Source organism: Chrysochloris asiatica, unplaced genomic scaffold (genome assembly GCF_000296735.1).
Source record: "Chrysochloris asiatica unplaced genomic scaffold, ChrAsi1.0 scaffold00355, whole genome shotgun sequence".
Taxonomy (NCBI): Eukaryota; Metazoa; Chordata; class Mammalia; order Afrosoricida; family Chrysochloridae; genus Chrysochloris; species Chrysochloris asiatica.
In genome coordinates, this window is record NW_006408873.1 from 1,553,144 (window position 1) to 1,571,743 (window position 18,600).

At 37.0% G+C, this 18,600-nt stretch overlaps 1 protein-coding gene across 1 annotated transcript in view; it reads left to right on the top strand.

Annotated features, from left to right (window-relative positions):
• Positions 1-18,600, top strand: part of ZSWIM6 (zinc finger, SWIM-type containing 6) — a 290,373-nt gene that overhangs the window by 238,691 nt on the left and 33,082 nt on the right. Inside the window, exons 5-7 of the mRNA XM_006876135.1 lie at positions 11,010-11,189; positions 16,814-16,990; positions 17,262-17,408. Coding sequence (XP_006876197.1) covers positions 11,010-11,189; positions 16,814-16,990; positions 17,262-17,408 — 504 coding nt within the window. The remainder of the gene's footprint in view (positions 1-11,009; positions 11,190-16,813; positions 16,991-17,261; positions 17,409-18,600) is intronic.

Below are 18,600 nucleotides of genomic sequence, written 5' to 3' on the forward strand. Positions count from 1 at the left end.
ACCTCTTCCAAAACAGATCTATTGGTTCTTTTGGCAGTCCATGGCACTTTCAGTATTCTCCTCCAACACCACAACTCAAAGGCATCAATTCTTCTACGAATTGCTGGTAGGACTGCAAAATGGTCCAACCTCTCTGGGAAGCAAATTGGCGCTTCCTCAGAAGGTTGAAAATAGAAATACCATTCGATCCAGAAATTCCGCTACTTGGTATTTACCCACAAGAAAAATGAGCCACAACACATGAAGATATATGTACTCCAATGTTCATAGCTGCACTATTTACAATAGCAATAAGATGGAGACAGCCAAAGTGCCCGTCTACTGAAGAATGGATAAACAAATTGTGGTACATACACACAATGGAGTACTATGCTACATTGAAAAATAGCAAGGAAGCTGCATGCCACTTCCTAATATGGATGAACCTTAAGAACATTATGTTGAGTAAAATTAGTCAATCGCAAAAGGAAAAATACTGCATAGGACCACTACCGTAAAAGACTAAGAAAAAGAACCCATACTATTCCACTAAAGTGGATGATTAATTGGATGCTAGGGCGTAGGGGTAGGGTTAAGGACGGGAGGGGAAGGTGAAGCACATGGCAGGGAATAGACACGGGATAGCTTGGGTGTTGGGGAGGGGGTGCAATATACAAGTAGGGAGAGGGGAATGGAGGAACAAAGCAGATGGGAGAACAGACAGGTAGGAATGAGCTACATGGGATAGAGGTAATAAATGATGTAGGCACAGCCTTGGAACAACAGGGCTCTGGGATACAGAGACGGGGACATGGTTGGAATGGGGAAAGGGGGTAATAATGTTGAGATGCTTGGCTGACTCTTGAACCTTGGTTTTCCATGCATTATATTATAAAACAGTCACGGGAGAGTAGAGGGAGGAATAACCAGATATACCATCATAGAAAGCTTGTAAGTCCATCTTCTGCCTGGAACTGGCTGGAATACCTAAAAAGGGGTTACAGTATGCCCAGTATAGGGATGGGCAACTTGAACATTGGCTACCCAAAATGGGGGGAGGGATACAAAGGTAAGAAGTGACTGGCTTACAAGCTTTCAAGAGAGATCCTGGAGGGTGGAGTCTCAAGTGAGTAATTTCCAACCTGTCTAGGAAGGGCTGATGAAAAGAAATGTGGATGGGTCTCTTGTGACGCAGGGGTGAATAATTGTTATCAGGATGGAATGTGAGGACTGGAAAGGTAAAGGTGGTTATTTTATAGCAAGGAGGGATGTGATTAACCTTTCAGTCTAGGAGCGAAGGCCCCTGGGACCATCACTGGAGAAGAACAGAAATCGGGACCCCACCCAGAGAAGCAGGGAGGCCTGAGATAGAGACAGAGAGGATGAGTGGAGTGGCTGGGGACTTGAGATCCAGGGAGGGAAGGGAGCTGTGTACTGAGGACTGTGGGGAGAGAGGCGGGGCCTGCCGGGTATAACCTTTGGTTGAGTGATGACGCATGGACGGGATGTTAACTATGGCAATGAAACGATGTATGATAGAATGAGTGTAAAGCTAATGTTCCCCCATGTAAACTATCACACAATAAAAGGGGAAAGGAAAAAAAAAAAGGCAGGCTGAGTGTTTCAAACTCACCTGAGGCTCCTTGGAAAACCCTATACTGAGTTGCTATGAATCAGAATAGACTCCTCAGCACACAATGAAAATAAGCTTGAATTGTCCTTGTGGAACTTTCATTTCAGTGTTCAAAATAGTAGTTGTTAATACAGATATGGGTTCAAATACAAAGTTCTGAATGATAAAAATGGGCACATTGCAATTGATCATTCATTTTAGGAAGCCATTTATATGCATGTCTATTAATTTACCTGGTTGCTTTTGCACACAGGATCTTTATCTATACACAACAACCTGGTTTTTAAAAAATGATTGCCACTGATACTTTTTAGAGCAACTTCTTGATTTTAATTTTGTCTGATGAAGTATCAGTTAAGATTATGAGAATCACAGAATAAAAGCATCTTGGAAGAAAAATGTGAAATTCGTAAGAGCTACATGTTGACTATTATAATTTGATTTTTTAAAAAAAGATAATTTATTAGAAGTTTTAGAAAATTCTTGAGTTTAGTTGTTGTTGTTGTTAAGTGCCGTCGAGTTGGTTCCGACCCATAGCAGCCCTGTACAGGGTTTTCAAGGCTATAAATCTTTACGGGAGCAGAAAGCCTTATCTTTCTCCCGCGGAACAGCTGGTAATTTCAAACTGCTGACCTTAAGTTTCGCAGCCCGATTCGTATCCACTACTAGTGTAACCTTACAAATATTAATGCTAACATTTGGTCCAATCTGTAGGATTTCCATTTTCATTTAATTATTTACATGTAACTTCATTCATCATGTCCATCCGTTTAAAACTTGAAACCTGGTAAAATCGCATCTCATTTCCCAGCTGGGTTCAATAGGAAAGACTGTCACATTTGTATTCTTTTTTTTTTTTTTTTAAGTGTTTTATTGTGAATTATATGATAGTTTACATGGCAGAACATTAGTTTTACATTCATTCTATCGTACATCGTATCATTGCCATGGTTACAGTCCCCTCCATGCATCATCAACTGACCAAAGGGTATACCTGCAAGCCTGCCCCCTACATATGTATTCTTTGGATCACTTTTGATTTGTATCTTGCTGTGGGACATTCTATGGTCAGGTTCATTCGAAGCTGCTTTTTCTGGCTCTTGGGATAGAAAATGCATAGGTTTAATAAGATAGTGATTCACACAGTGTTCCTAAGCTTCTAAGTGAAGTCCTGTAGAGAGAACTTTTATGCTTATACTTAGTTCTCTGGAATGCCAATAGCTTGTTTGATATTGTTTATCCATATATGAAATAAGTGTATGTGTGTGTGCACACACATGCATACACCATCAGTTGGCTCCTACACGTAGTGACCCTGTGTAGGGTTTCCAAGAGCTGCTGGTGTGTTAGAACTTCTGCCCTTGCAGTCACCAGTCCAGTGCTTATCCTATAGCGCCACACTTGAAAAACACTTATTTAGTAATTTACATAGAGTGGAATTCTCTCTCTTAGTGTACTGTTCTGAATTTGAACAAATTCATAGTCATGTAATCACTACTACAATTCAGCTACATAGCAGTTCTATCACTGCTTGAAATAATATCTTGTTGTGCCTTTGTAGTCAGCTCCACCATCCACCCCCATTTCACAGATGATCTTACAGTTTTACCTGTTTCAGAATTTCCATTGAATCATAAAATGCACACATTTATGTGTGTTTTGCTGTTTGTGTGTGGCTTCATTTAGTATAATGTAGTTGAAATGCTGGGAATATATCAGTGATTTGGTTTGCCTCTTGTTTTTGCTGAGTGGTATTCTAATGTGTGGTTGCACCACAGTTTTATCCGTCAGCATTTGAAGGACTCAGGCTATTTCCAATCTTTGGCATTTATGAATTAGTTTTCTATAAATGTTCTTTTACAAGTTTTTGTGTGAACAAAACTTTTCATTTCTTTTGGGCACCTACGAGGAGTGGGATTGCTGTATCATACGGTAAATATATGCTTGACTATATGAGAAACTTGCAAATTGTTTCTTGCGTGGCTGTAGCATTTTCACTCTGGACAGCAATTTATGAGCATTCTAGTTGTTCCATATCCGCTCAGCAGTTGGTATTGTCAATTTCCCCCCTAATTTTAGTCATTTTAATAAGTGTTGTCTCATTGTGATTTTAATTTGCATTTCCCTAATGACTAGTGATGTTGAACATCTTTTAATCTGCAATATCTTGTGTATATCTGCTTTGGAAAAATGTCTGTCCAAATATATTGCCCATTTTTTATTGCTTTTGTTTGTTATCTTAGTCAATTTTGAGAGGACTTTCCATAGCCTAGATACATTTCTATTGTCATTTATACTATTTCCAGATAGTTTCTCCCTTTCTCTTAATAGTGATTTTGGAAAAGTGTTAAGTTTAAAATTTTTATGAGTCCACACTGCCAATTTGATCTTTTATGAATGTTTTTGGTATTGTTATTTATATACCAGTGTATTTGCTTACTGTAAGACCACATTTTTCTTTTTTTTCTGGATGTTTAATGGTTTTAGACTTTTATGTTTAGGTGATAAATTTTCAATTCATTTTTTGTATAAGGCATGTATGGATTAAGGTTTATAACTTTGCATATGAGTAGCTAATTGTTTCAGCATCATTTGTTGAAAAGATTATCTTTTCTCCATTGAATTAACTTTAATTGAGCATATTTATGTGACTCTTATAAACTATTCTGTTTGTGTTTCATGCACCTATTATTGTACCAGTACCACAATATCTTTATAAAAAGCCTTGAAATCAAATAGTATAAATCTTTCAAATTTGTCCTTTTAAAAAATTGTTTTGAGTAGTCTAATTCCTTTACCTTCATATAAACTGTAAAGTCAACTTGTTAATATTACAAAAAACCGTGTAGGGCTTTGAATGGAGTTACATTGAATCTGTAGATTAATTTGGGGAGAACCAACTTTTTAATGATACTGAGTTTTCCAATCCATGAACATTGATAACTTTCCACTTTTTTAGGTTGTCTTTTGCATCTTTCATCAGTATTTTATTGTTTCTAGCATATGGATCCTGTACATAATTTTGCTAGATTTATGCCCAAGTATTTCATGTTTTTTTGTTTGGGGGGGCGGGGGTGCTACTATAAATGGTGAGTCCTGGTGTGGCGCTGTGGGTTAATGTGCCAGACTACAAAGCTGTTTAAACTGCAGGTCGGCAGCTGAAGCTCACCAGCTGCTCCTTGGAAACCCTATACAGGGTCACTGTGGGTCGGAACCAACTCACCGGCACTTTACAACAACAACAACAACTATAAATGGTACGATGCTATAGGATCAGCACTGGAGTGCAAGCCACAAGATTAGCAGTTCAAACCCACAAGCTGTTCCTTATAAACCCTATGCAGGGTATCTGTGACTCAGAACCTACTAGAGGGCATTTAACAAAAACAACTATAAATGATACTTAATTTTTTTCATTTGTCGTTCATGGTTAGCATATAGATGTTTTATTTTATTTGCTTTGAACCTGTTTCATGGGACCTTGCTAAACTTAAATATTAGATCTAAAAGCTTTTTTGTAGATTAGTTGTCTGCAAGTAGAGGCTTTTTTATCTCTTCCTTCGTAATCCATGCCTTCTGCCTCCCTTTCTTGTTTTATTGGTGTGGCTAGAACTTCTAATGTTATGTTGAATAGGATGGTGACAGCCTTTTTCTTATTTGAGGGGAAAGTCTCCCATCTTTTACCATCATGATGTTAGGTGCAAGTGTTTTTGTTAGCTATCTTTTGTCTGAGAGGCTTTTATTATTTATCATGAAGCTGATATTGGATTTTGTCATATGTTTTTTCTACATATATTGAGGTAATGATATGATTTTTCTTTAGTCTCTTAATATGGTGAATTAACAATGATTGGTTTTCAGATGTTGAACTAGTCTTGTGCACCTGAGATAAGCCCAGTTAAAATGTGGTGTATTTTTTATTTATTTATTTATTACTTAGTTAGATTTGATAATATTTTGTTGAGGAATTTTTCTTTGTGTTCTTCATAAGGCATATTGATCTTTTGTTGTACTTACTTATAATCTTCTGGATATTCAGGAAATGGTGACCTCATCAAAAATAATTTGTGAAGTATTACCTTCTATTTTGCTTTCTGGAAGATAATTCTGTAGAATTAGTGTTACTTTTTCTTAAATGTTCAACACAATTTTCTAGGAAACCATGTGAACCTGTTTCATTAACAGATTTTTAACTTTAAATTTAGTTTCTTTAATGAATTTCTGATTATTAGTTATTTTTTCTTGAGTAAGCTTTGGTAGTTTGTGATTTTCAGGAAATTTGTCTATTTCATCTAACTCGTAGACTGTATGAGCATAAAGTTGTTCATAGTATTCCCTGTTAGCCTTTAATGCCTCTTTTGTTGTTGAGTGCTGTCAAAGTCGGTACCGACTCGTAGTGACCCTGTGTAGGGTTTCCAAGGAGCGCCTGGTGAGCTTGAACCACCGACCTTGTGGTTCAAAGCAACCTTGCAATCCAGTGCATTAACCCACAGTACCACGAGGCTATCATAATGTACCTTCTTTTATTAGTGTCTTTTCTAATTTTTTAAAATCAGACTTGATGTGGTGCTGTAGGATAAGCACTGACTGTTTCAAACCCACCAGCCACTCCTCAAAAACCCAATACAGGGTCACTATGAGTTAGAACCAACTCAGACCTAAGAACAACAGCAGCTCTTGCTTTATAGATGTTATTGATCTTTTTACAGAATCAGCTTTTGGTTTTGTTGTTTGGTTATTTTATTGTCTGCCTTCAATTCCATTGATTTCTGATTCCTGTTATTTTCTTGCTTCTGCTTACTTTGGCTTTAATTTGCTGTTTTTTTGTCTTCATTTCTTAAGGTGGATGTTTTAGATTATTGATTTGAATCCTTTTCTCTTTCCCACTGTAAGATTTAATGTTATTTATTTCATTCCAAATGTTTTGTTTCAGCTCTATGTCACACATTTTTATGTGCTTATTTTCATTTCCATTCAGTACAGAATGAAAATGTTCTGATTGCCATGTGACTTCCTCTTTAGTGCTTAGTGTATTTGTTTAATTTGTAATTTCATGATGTGCTGTTTAGTTTCCAAGTGTCTTTGTTACTGATTTCTAGGTTGTGTCAGAGAATATATTTTATGTGATTTCAATTCTTTAAAATTTTTCAGCGTTTGTTTTATGGTCCAGGATTTGAACCATCTTAGTGAATGTGCTTTATGTACTTTAAAGGAGCAAGTTTTTGTCTTGTTGCTGATTTACGGGGAGTGTTTTATAAATGCCAAATGGGTTAAGTTGGCTGATAGTGGTCTTCAGGGTTTTTTTTATCCTTGCTCATTTACTGTCTACTATTCTATCAATTACTGACAGAGGAGTGCTGAAGTCTCTAAATGTAATTGTGTATTTGTTTCTCCTTTCAGTTCTGCCAGGTTTTGCTTCAAGTGTTTTCAAGTCCTTTTGTTAGGTGCATATTCATTTAAGATTGTTGTATCTTCTTAGAAAGCTGATACTTTATCATTATGTAAGATCCCACTTTATCTCTGGTTGTTTCCTTTGTCCTGGTGTCTACTTTGATCATTAATATAGCCATTCTAGCTTTATTTTTATAGCGTTTACAAGATGCATCATCTTCCATTTATCTGTATCATTATATTTAGGACTCCTGGTGTGGCGCTGTAGGATCAGCACTGGACTGTGAACCACAAGATGAACAGTTCAGACCCACCAGCTGCTCCTTGAAAACCTTATACAGGGTCGCTATGAGTTTAAACCAACACAAATGCACTTAACAACAACATTGTTTGTCCCCTCTGTTTCTTTTGGATTATTTGATTGCTTTTTAGTATTTCATTTTAACTTTTTTCTTTCTTTCTTTGTATTTTTTAGTATGGGAATGCAATGGCTCCATATAATAAGCATTGGATTGCGAACCACAAGGTGTGTGGTTTAAGCCCCTACACAGGGAGAAAGATGAGGCTTTTTTGCCCTAGAGAAGATTTAATGCCTCAGAAACCCTGGTCAGGGTTGCCTTTGAGTCAGAACTAAATCCATGGCATACAACAGCAATAACTGTTTCCTAGTGTATTTTTAGAGGTTCCAGCATTACAATAAATAAACAGAACCTTTCATATTCTATTTTGAGTTAATGTTTTGCCGCTTTAAGTAAAATATACGTTCTAACAATTACATAGTTCCCTTTGCTCTCCCTCTTTTGTGTTAGAGTTGTCATGGGTATTAACATCTATACATATTAAAATGCCACAAGACAGTGTTAAAAAATGTCTGCTGCATATAATAAAGAACTTAAAGGAGACGTCTCAAAGCTAGTCTATTATATTTGCTCAAATATTTATTATATTTATTGTTCTTCTTTTCTTCCTGAAGTTCCTAGTTTTTCTCTGATATCATTTCTTTTTAGCCTGAGGAACATCTTTTAGCACTTTTTCCAGAGCATATCTCTTGGCAACAAATTCTGTTAGATTTCCTTCATCTGAGAATGCTTTATTTCACTATCTACCTGAATGATATTTTTGCTGGGTATAAAATTATGGCTTCACACTTCATTTATTTTTAACACAATAGATATTGCTTCATGTCCTCTATGATTTCTGGTAAGAAATCTAGAATAATTCAATTGATTATTCTTCTTTATATTTTGGTTCTCTTTACTGCTTTTAAGATTTCTTTTATGCATGTTTTCAGCTATTTGATTATGATGTGTTTGGGCTTGGCTCTTTCGACTCTGCCCTTTTGAGGGTGGACCGAACTTCTTGAATCTATAAATTCTTACCTTTTAAAATTTGGAAAGTTTTCATTCTTTTTTTTTTTTTCCTAAAATTTTCTGTGTCTTCTTTTTTTCTTCAGGAATTCCAGTGATACAAGTGTTAGTATTTTCCCACCAATCTTTAAGTCTCTGTTTATTTTCTTCTGAAGATTTCCCCTCTTTTCTTCAGGTGGGATAATGCTTATTGATCTAGTTCAAATTCATTAGGTTTTCCCCCTCATAGTCCACTGTTCCCATTCAGTGAAGTTTTAAATATTTCAATACTGTTTTCTTTAGTTTTAAATTTTATATTGAAATATTTTTCCTGCTTTCTATATAGCTTCTGAGACTGTCTGCCTTTTTTCCCCTTATGATAGTATTTATGTCCATCTTATGAAGCATAGTTATAATAGTTGCTATAAAGTCTCTGAATGATAGTTCCAGCATCATGGTTGACATTTGTTGATTGTCTTTCCCTTGACAATTGGCCACATTTTCCTGTTTCTTTGCATGCCAAGTAATTTTGGTTCCTGAACATTTTTTATATTGTTAAACTATTATATTTAGTATTCCGTTAAAAATCTTCTGCAGAATTGGTTTTTTTGTTTGTTTGTTTAAGCAGACAGTCAACCAGTGTAGCTTCAGATCTTATGTTCTGTTTCACTTTCTCTGAGTGATGGCTCCATTTTCAGTTTAGTTTCCCATGACTTGGCTGTGTTGCCTTGCGTCTATCTCATTCATATAAAGTGAGATAGAACTTGTGCCTATGTATAAACAGAATCCAGGGACCCACTTTTCCAGCTTTCTCCTGTCTGAGTTTCTGCACCACACACTCTGACTCATGGGGGTCTTTTATCTCAGTACTCTTGCAGCCAGTTGGGGTTCCCCTAAGAATATTTGCTTCATGTGTCCTCTGAGAAGTTCCCCAGATGAGGCTAATCTTGAATCAAAGCTAAGAGAAAATAGAGGGTGGGGAGCCTGACAGGATTCTCACCCCACATTAATTGCTTCTTAGTTTTATTTCCCCTCCCCAATCTACTGGCTACTGTTTACTTTTCAGAGGCCTTAGATTATTGTATTTTGTATTTTGTCCAGAGATTTTAGTTGTAATCCTTGACTAACCACATTTGGTTTTTAATTGGCATTTGAAAATATAATTATGTAGATTATCATTGTATGTGGCTTAGGCTCTGGCCACTTTTATTTTCTGTTGGAAAAGTGTCTTTGGTATTTAAAATATCAGATTTCCCAATTTAAGATGCTAGTTCATTTTAAGTGTAGAAGAATGAAAAGTATCTCTTTTGAACAAATAAAACATAAACAATGATCATATATAGCTTTAGGATTCAGTTGATTATGACAGTTGATTAAAAATACACAGACACATGCATTCACATACCTTTTCAAAGAAGTGTTGTGAATGGCTTTGAAGTACTATTATGTCTTGTTTTGAAATTTACAAAATACATTTGAACTTTTAAAATGTACAAAATATTTGCTTGAATTAGTTACCTCTTTTAAGAATGTAGAAAGGAATAATAAATTAATTTACCATTTATATAAACTATTTACATTATGAGTTATGCGTTCTCCCTAAATTTATTAATAATTTTCTTTGGAAAATACGAAATTTTGAGCATTTAGTGATTTTATTCATATCAGGTAATAATTTAGTGACTTTATTCATATAAAGACATAGATTTAATAATTTAATTGATATAAAGATTGTTATTGCTAAGTGCCATCGAGTTGGTTGTGACTCAGAGCAACTCTGTATTGTGTTTCCAAGGAGTGGCTGGTGGGTTTGAACTGTCAACCTTTTGTGGTTAGCAGTCCAGTTATTTTCCTCCAGCACCGTATCAGGATTAGTTCCTGGTTAAATCATTAAAGGAAGTATGCTTAAGTGAATTTTATTTTTAAAAGATCTGTTTCACTGGCTCCTCCCCCCACAAAACAAACAAATCAATCAATCAATTATGCTCCATACGTTCTATTGCTCGATGTATGCCATCAAATCAGTTCTGATTCATAACGACCTTATACTTAGTGACCTCTCAGGTTTCTGTGATCACCTGTTGGGTTTGAACTGCAATTCTTACAGTTACCAGTTCAGTACATATCTACAGCACCATACCAGGACATATTAATAAACATAATAAATTATGAAATGCTTAAAAGGGAATTGATTGTGTCTATTTGATGTTTTCATAATTTTTAAATTTAATCTTGGAAAGCAGTTTAATTTTTGTGCTGAAGAACATTTTTGTAGTGGCTTGTTGCAGCATCCATGTTTAAAATCTGTCTATAAATTATAGTGGCAAATTGTATCTTAAGTTTATATATTTTATTGACAGTTGTGTCTAAAAGGTTATGCAAATAGGAGGGGAGTTTCAATGAATCTTTGAAGCATCTTTCATCCTTACATGCAACATCATTTGGGTCGTGGTTCAGATGAGACTGGCTATGCTATTTCCATATATTTAAAACTCTTAATGAGATTTGTGGCTCAATTCAAGAACTGAACTGTAAAAAATGGTGACTTAGGTTCATTTTGAAATGATTTAAAATTTATCTTTAGCTGTTATAATTAAACAGTTTTATAAATTAAAAAAAACAACAACAAACCATTTACTTCCTTCTCCCACTTAAATTAGGTGCTCTGTGGATGTGTATAGTTTTAAATCCCCACTGCAAGTTGGAACAGAAGGCCAGTTGGCTAAAACAGCTGAAAAAGTGGAACAGTGTTGATGTCTGTCCTTGGGAAGATGGAAATCATGGCAGTGAGTTACCCAACTTGACCAATGCTCTGCCTCAGGGTGCGCATGCCAACCAAGGTGAGCCCCGCAATGCTATTCTGTTCACTTGGAGTGTATTTAGTTATGTATGTATGTCTATAGCAGTAGCTGAAAGTATATATGGGAAAGTTACTTTACCCATTTAATAACTTGTTACTATGATTTGATGATTTATTATGTTTTAGCTATGAATTTGTATGTGTTTAAATTTTACTTGAGACCTCTGTTCTCAACTTTTTAAATCTTCTCAAAATACAGATGAATATATTACTTCTGTTTTTAATATGAATTAAAATGGCCTACTGATGATTTTGAATATTCCTTTTTAATTTTAAATATCCTGGGATGGCAGGATGGTAAAACAAAATTTGTCAGTTATTATTTGGACTACAATATAATTTAATTAGCTAGTCAGTTAAAAATTCTTCATTTTAGAATGTAGCAAGTAACAATTTTATGACTAGGTGTGGGTTATTGGTGGCATTTGGGCTAGGAAAACTTAATACTGTGAAGGTCTATCTCGCATGTATGTCCCCACTTGCTGTATATGGGAGGCTTCAGAAAGTTTAAGGAAAAAATGGAATGAAAAGATATTGGAATTTTTCTATGAACTCTTTGAAACCCCCTCAAATATGTAAGTAATACCTTCTTATCTTCAGTACAACCAAGAAATGCCCCTGCATGTTTCAGTATCTCCTCTGAAGAACTTAGACCATTTCTGTCCTATTTTTCAGCCTCTCCTTCCCACTCTGTTGGGTCTGTTCATGCAGTTCAAGGGCCTCCACCTTTTAAAATACCTTTCCTTGATCCCATTTTCCCATCCAGCTACTATAGAATGTTTTTCTTTCTTTCAGAACAGAATTCTTAACAAAGTAGTCTAATCTTGAAAATAAAATTTTATGAACCTATCACTATTGTGTGATTTTGTGTTTTTTATTTAGAAAGAACTTAAAAAACTTGAAAGTTACAAAGGATGTAAGGTGGGAATTAGGTGACATTAGAAGCATCCATAATCAAGACTGTCATTCTGTATGTGCTGGCCCCACACGGAGTTGGTACTGCCAGAAAGAAGTGGACGATGTGTTAAGTTTGAATGTGATACTGTCATGGTGTTTTCTGTCTCTACACCGAAAGAAAATGATTTCTGTTGCTCCATAGGGACTAGTGCAATCAGAAAGAGGTTTTAGGACTTGGGGAAGATGCTTGTCTAGTTCTGCTTTATCCAGAGATATTTGCTTTGGGAATTCAGTGTTTCAATCTTTGATGTCTTTATAGCTCATAGTGTTGTTGTTGTTAAGTGATGCTGTTAAGTCATGTATAAGGTTTCCAAGGAGCAGCTGGTAGGTTTGAACCACTTGAGTTTTCGGTTAGCAGTCCAGTGCTTATCTTACTGCACCATACCAGGACTTCATGATGATTTTATTTAGTAATCTCAAAGAAAATAGATTATCTTCATACTGCAGTTTTTGTTTCTAGATGCTTGAAAATGTCAAGTTAAGCTGTGCAATATTTATTCTCTTTCATTGCTAGGAAAGAAGTATGACTGTGTACTCATATGCATAGGTCATCTCTTATATCTTTTCCTGTTTATACTTGGAGGGCTCTCTGTGTTTCATTCCCGACCTTCTCTTTGAAATTGCCATCCTAACATTTTATACTTCCCCTGTCTTACAGTCCGTTTGGTTAACACGAGTATTACATAGACTTTATGAAGCCCGTAAGTGGTTCACGCTCTAGATTAAACAGTGCATTTTGCTTAGAATTTAACCCACAGCCTCTTTTCTGAGGACAGGTACCAGGGTCCCTCCTTTTAGTAGAATACCCACATTGACAACAAAAACCAATAACCACAGTAGAACTCACACGCTTTACAAGAGGAGGAGTTGTTCTTAATATGTTTTAATATATTGAAATGATAGCCAATCTCTTATTTTGCTTTTGGGTAGAAGAACCAAAAAAATCCCCCCTTTACTTCTCTGAATTTCTTAAATGTTCTTTAATCACTATGTGTTAATAGTCAATATATTTTTATTTTTATGTGTTTGCATATTTATCAGTTAGAAATTTTGATTGATAATTTTCCTCATCTTATTGCAAAAGCCACAGAAGTTCAAGATAAAAACTGATCATTATTTTGATACCTAATCAAATCAGTGTTTCATAAGTAGTTTTCATTGTCGTATGTACATGATCAATTTTTTATGTATCACCCATCTTATTTTTGAGTCTTTTTATTTTGTTTGTTTTTTTAATTGTGATTGGTAGAAATTTACAGAGTGAATTGGTTTTCCATTGAATGATTCCTACACATTGTGTGTTGTGACATTGATTGCAATCCCCACAATGGAACAACACTCTTCCCACTTCTTCCCTGGGTTTCCTGTTTCCATTCTCCCTTCTTTCCTGTCCCTTCCTGCCTTCTAAGCTTTATTCCTGGACAGATGTTACCCTTTTGATCTCACATGGTTCACTGTTCAAAGGGATGTGTTCTTCTCTGTTGCTACCATGCTTGACCACAAGGTTGGTTTGAATTACAAAGTCAGCGGTTTGATCTCACCAGCTGTACCTCAGAAACCCTATACAAGGTTGCTGTAGGTCAGAAGTGACTTGATGGCACTTAACAACAACAGCAACAATTGTCTGATTGAAAGTTGAGCCGCTGAGGCAAGTTCACTTCCAAGCTTGAAGGATATCTAAAAGTCATAGTCTCGGGGATTTCACCAAGTTCTAGCAGCCCAGTAAGCCTTCTCTTCGTCATTATTGTGAGTTTTGTTCCACATTTTTCCCCACTCTGTCCAGGACCTCCTATTGGGATCCCTTTCAGAGTGGTTCACAGTGGTAGCTGGGCATCATCCAGTTCTTCTGGCATCCGGTCTCAGGGTTTTGGAGCCTGGGGGATTCACATGGTCCATTTGTGCTCTGGACTTCTTGTTTCCTTGTCTCTTTGATTCCCTTCACTAGTCTTTGCTCCTGATGGGGAGAGATCAGTAGTTGTACCTTAACTGACCACCGGATTACTAACTGCAAGGTTTGCAGTTCAAAACTACCAGCCTCTCTGAGAGAAAGATTTACGATCAGAAACCCTATATAGTGTATAGTGTTGCTGTGAGTCAAAATGGCGGGGGGGAGGGGGAGCGGGTTCGTGTTGTTGTTGTGCTCTATTATATTCATGGGCATATTTGTAGAACATGTAAGTACATATTTAGAAATATTTTCTGGCAAACTATATATGTTTGTGGATATAATTCCATTTGTTTCCCATCCCTGTTCAACTTGAGCATCGATAATATTCATTATACCACATTTTTATTTAAACATTATTTTGTAACGGTTCAGCCATTTTATGTTGTTGTTTGTTGTTGTTAAGTGCCGTTGAGTCACTTCAGACTCATAGTGCTCCAGTGTAGGGTTTCCGAGGAGCAGATGGTGAGCTTGAACTGTCAACCTTGTGATTCAAACTAATCTTGCAGTCTACAGCGCCACAGCAGGATGTTAGAGTTGGTTTTATTGGTCTTGCGGAGCTAACCAATATTAACAGTCTGGCATGTGGCCTCGATCTTTTTCTGTGCTCATACAGCCATATACAAACATATGAACAGTTAAGGTGCTTATTTTTTTAAGAGGGATTTTAGTATACAGCTTGCCTTGATTATTAGTACTACAGATAGGGAGCGAAGTCAACAGGCAGTCTCTAATTTATTCTTTTAATATACATGTAATACTCAGTTGATCTTTTAAAGCCACCTTTTCGTTCTAAAGGAGCCCTGGTGGCACAGTGGGTTTCGAATCACAAGGTTGGCAGTTCAACCCCACCCACTGCCCTGAGGCTGTCTGCTCTCATAAAGTCTCAGAAACCTGTGGAGCAATTCTACTATGTTCTGTGTGGTTGCTGTGAGGTTCATTTGACTCAATGACAGTGAGCTTTTTTGGTTACATTTAGTTATAAACTTCGAGCTAAATTAAATAAATGAAATGGCAAAGCCACTTAAAATATACTTATGGGAGGGAGTCTCTTGCTTTGGAATGTTTGTTTTATTGACTCTGAGAGTTTATGGAGTCAGCTTCTTACAGGGTGGGGTATATGTATTCTGCTCAAAGAAGAGACCCAGTGGACTTGAAAGGTTCTTGAATGTAGCCTCTCTCATTCCATTCGCAGCCTGTCCAGTTTTCTGCTGCTAGCAAGACACCGAGGTAGCGCACATAACAAATACATGATTATTTACGCCTCTTAAGGTGTCTTATCATCCATGCATTTTGATGTGCCTGCCATTCAAATACCAGTAGTTAAGTTGACCTAAGATCAAGCTTAAATAATGCCACTCTATGGTAAAGACGCATCAAAAATCATTCACAATAACGGAAATAACTGACTTTGGAGTGAGAATGCCTATGTGTGCTTTGATATCCTTCCTGACTACCACTTCCTGGCTATGTGATCTTGGCTAGCCACTTTACTTCTCTTGCTTTTCAATTCCATCAGCAAAATAAGTAGGGTGGACTAGATGATTTCTCAGATTGCTTCTTGATTCAATTTTTTGAGATTTGTGATTTTCTTTATATCAACGCTCCAGTGATAGGAGATGAACCCTTGTCAACTAAGGAAGCTCTGGCTTTTGAGTCTCATTTAGTCTAGTTGCACAACAGTAAGGGGTTTTCCTTGAGTTCAATAAAAATACACATAAATAAGAGTAGTTTGTTACTCTGATTTTCAGTTGAGGCTTACTTACAAGGTTGTGTCACAATTGAAGGTAAGTCTGGGTGGAAACCCATGGGCTGGGAGGATAGTTTGATTCGAGCCATGTTGTCTGTAGGAACTGCATAATCCCAGGAGCGGGGTAAGAGCATCCTTTATTCCCCAAACATTTCTTTTCTTCATCAGGTCCTGAAACTTGAGCCCTCTTTGGAGAGTATGCTTCTGCTCTTTTGTGATGGCCCAGCATACACTATGCTGAGGGCATCACACCAGTCATGGAACCCACACAGGAGTCAGGAGTCAGCCTGTAGGTGCAAGGTAAGTGCGCTGGTTTGTTTTGTAGCTATGTTGTGTGGCTTTGTGAAATGTTAAATATATGCATTTATGCCCTTTGGGATATAAAGTGGCATTTAATCATTATATCCCAAGAAGCATAATAGTTTTAATTGTGCAAAACCGCACAATATAGTTAAAAAATACAACCAAAAGCACAGCCCTGCTGCATATCTTTAGAGGCTGAGTGCACCTTCCTGAAGGTTCCATGGCTGGTGACGCATCTCTTGCATAGTGTTTGTGAGAGCTGTTGATCCCATCAGGGGCAGCCCACCACAGCACCTCAGAAGTGGGGAGCAGTGAGTTTTCCTGTGACTTTTGTGCCAAGTGCCTCCTTTGGGTGTATTTGGCATGAAAACTCAACGATTCTTCTTGCAGGATGCCTTTAACCTTAGCTTTAATGGCTGCAGAGTGTTTGTGTTTGACAAAAAATCAAGTGAATGAATGGTAGCTCTTTGGGCTGATTTGCCTCCTAGTAGTTAGGATGTGAGAGTATTCACCCTTCACCCTTCTGCTTAGGGGGTGCAGGACAATGTGTGTGGGTGTGTTCATGAACATCTGGCCACAGAATGGTATGACTGATTTACTCACATGTGAATAATAGCTGACACGGCTTTCTGACTTGTGGAAAAAACAGATTCATCGAACAGGCCACACCGGACAGTGTTCACCCGAGCCATCGAGGCATGCGATCTTCACTGGCAGGATAGCCACTTACAGCACATTATCAGCAGTGACCTATACACCAACTACTGTTACCATGACGACACTGAAAACTCCCTCTTTGACTCCCGCGGGTGGCCCCTCTGGCATGGTAAGTGGCCAAACCGGAAAGACATTTCCATGACTTACTTCTTTGTTTAGTTTCTATAGCATTATTGGAGTGGGAGGTGGAGAGTTGAGGGATTCAATGGGAGATGGATGAATGGTTGGCAGTAAGAGCTGAGGATTTCATTTAAATGCAAGTTTAGAAATGGTTTCTCATATCTTCTTAATAGTATTTTGGGGAAGAACATCTAACTATTGAATTCCATTTTTGTAAATAAATCTGACAGTGGCAACTCTCTCCCTTAACTCTGTTTTAGAACATGTACCTACAGCCTGTGCAAGAGTGGATGCATTACGTTCTCATGGGTACCCAAGAGAAGCACTGAGACTAGCAATAGCCATTGTTAACACATTGAGGCGCCAGCAGCAGAAACAGTTGGAAATGTTCCGAACTCAAAAAAAAGGTGACTGTGGAGTTTGTTTCCATTGGATTGAGAGTCCTGGTAATAGCATCACTAGGTTTTGTGCTCTTCTGGAAGCAGTGACTTTTAAAAGTAGAACTACAGTGATGGTCTTACTCACTACTCATTTAAAATATTTAAAGAAATGATCTAAAATGATAAATTTTAGACTTTTTTTTTCTGTTTGAGTGTCATCAGAAAAGGAACACAATTTTTAAAAACCTGTAAATTCTTTATTGAGTAAACTTTTCAGTATATCTAAGAGAGAAATGATCTAAAATGCAAGATTGTCGAATATCTTCCTTTATTAAAGTGAATTCTAATTCTAAAAATAAGGAATCTGGGAGTAGACACAGATTCTTGGTACTAGTCCCTGGGTGGTGGCCTCGGGCAGTTAGTAGTTTCTCTCTGATTGAGAATCCCCATATCTGGAATGGGGATTTAGTATAGGACCTATCAGAGTTGTTGAAATTAAATGTGTTCATTCCTGTTAGAACAATGCTTGGTACGTGGATGCATTCCAAAAATGTTTAATCGTAATAATTTTTACATCAGAATGTTTTACTTATATTAAGTATCAAACACAGAACTCCTGAATTTTTCAAGTTTTAATAAAAATGCTTGTTGAGCTTACAGCCAGTTGTTGTTGTTGTTGTTGTTAAGTGCTATTGAGTCAGGTTTCCAAGGAGTGGCTGGTGAGCTTGAACCAGCAGCATCCTTTTGGTTCAAACCAACCTTGCAGTCCAGTGCATTAACCCACAATGCCACACCAGGACTCCTTACAACCAAGAGAACATACTTAACTTTTCCATATCTGTTTTTCAATCTTTATATTTTTAGATAGTATTATAAATAATAGTACAAGAGTAAGTACACAAACAAAAAAAAAGTACTGTTACTAGGGTTCTTTTCCATGGGTTTATTCCAAACAACGTGTTTAAAGACATCGCTGCAATCAGTGGATGCCTGCAGGCAAGTTCTCTCAATAATGCAGTCTTAGTCTTGTTGTTAAGGGCCGCCAAGTCAGTTCCGACTCATAGTGAGCCTTTACATCGTTTCAGAGGAGCAACTGGTCCAGAGTTTGAACCATCAACTTTGTAGTCATGTTTGTTGTTGTTGTTGTTAAGTGCCGTCGAGTCGGTTCCGACCTGTAGCAACCCTGTACAGGGTTTCCGAGGGTGTAAATCTTTACGGG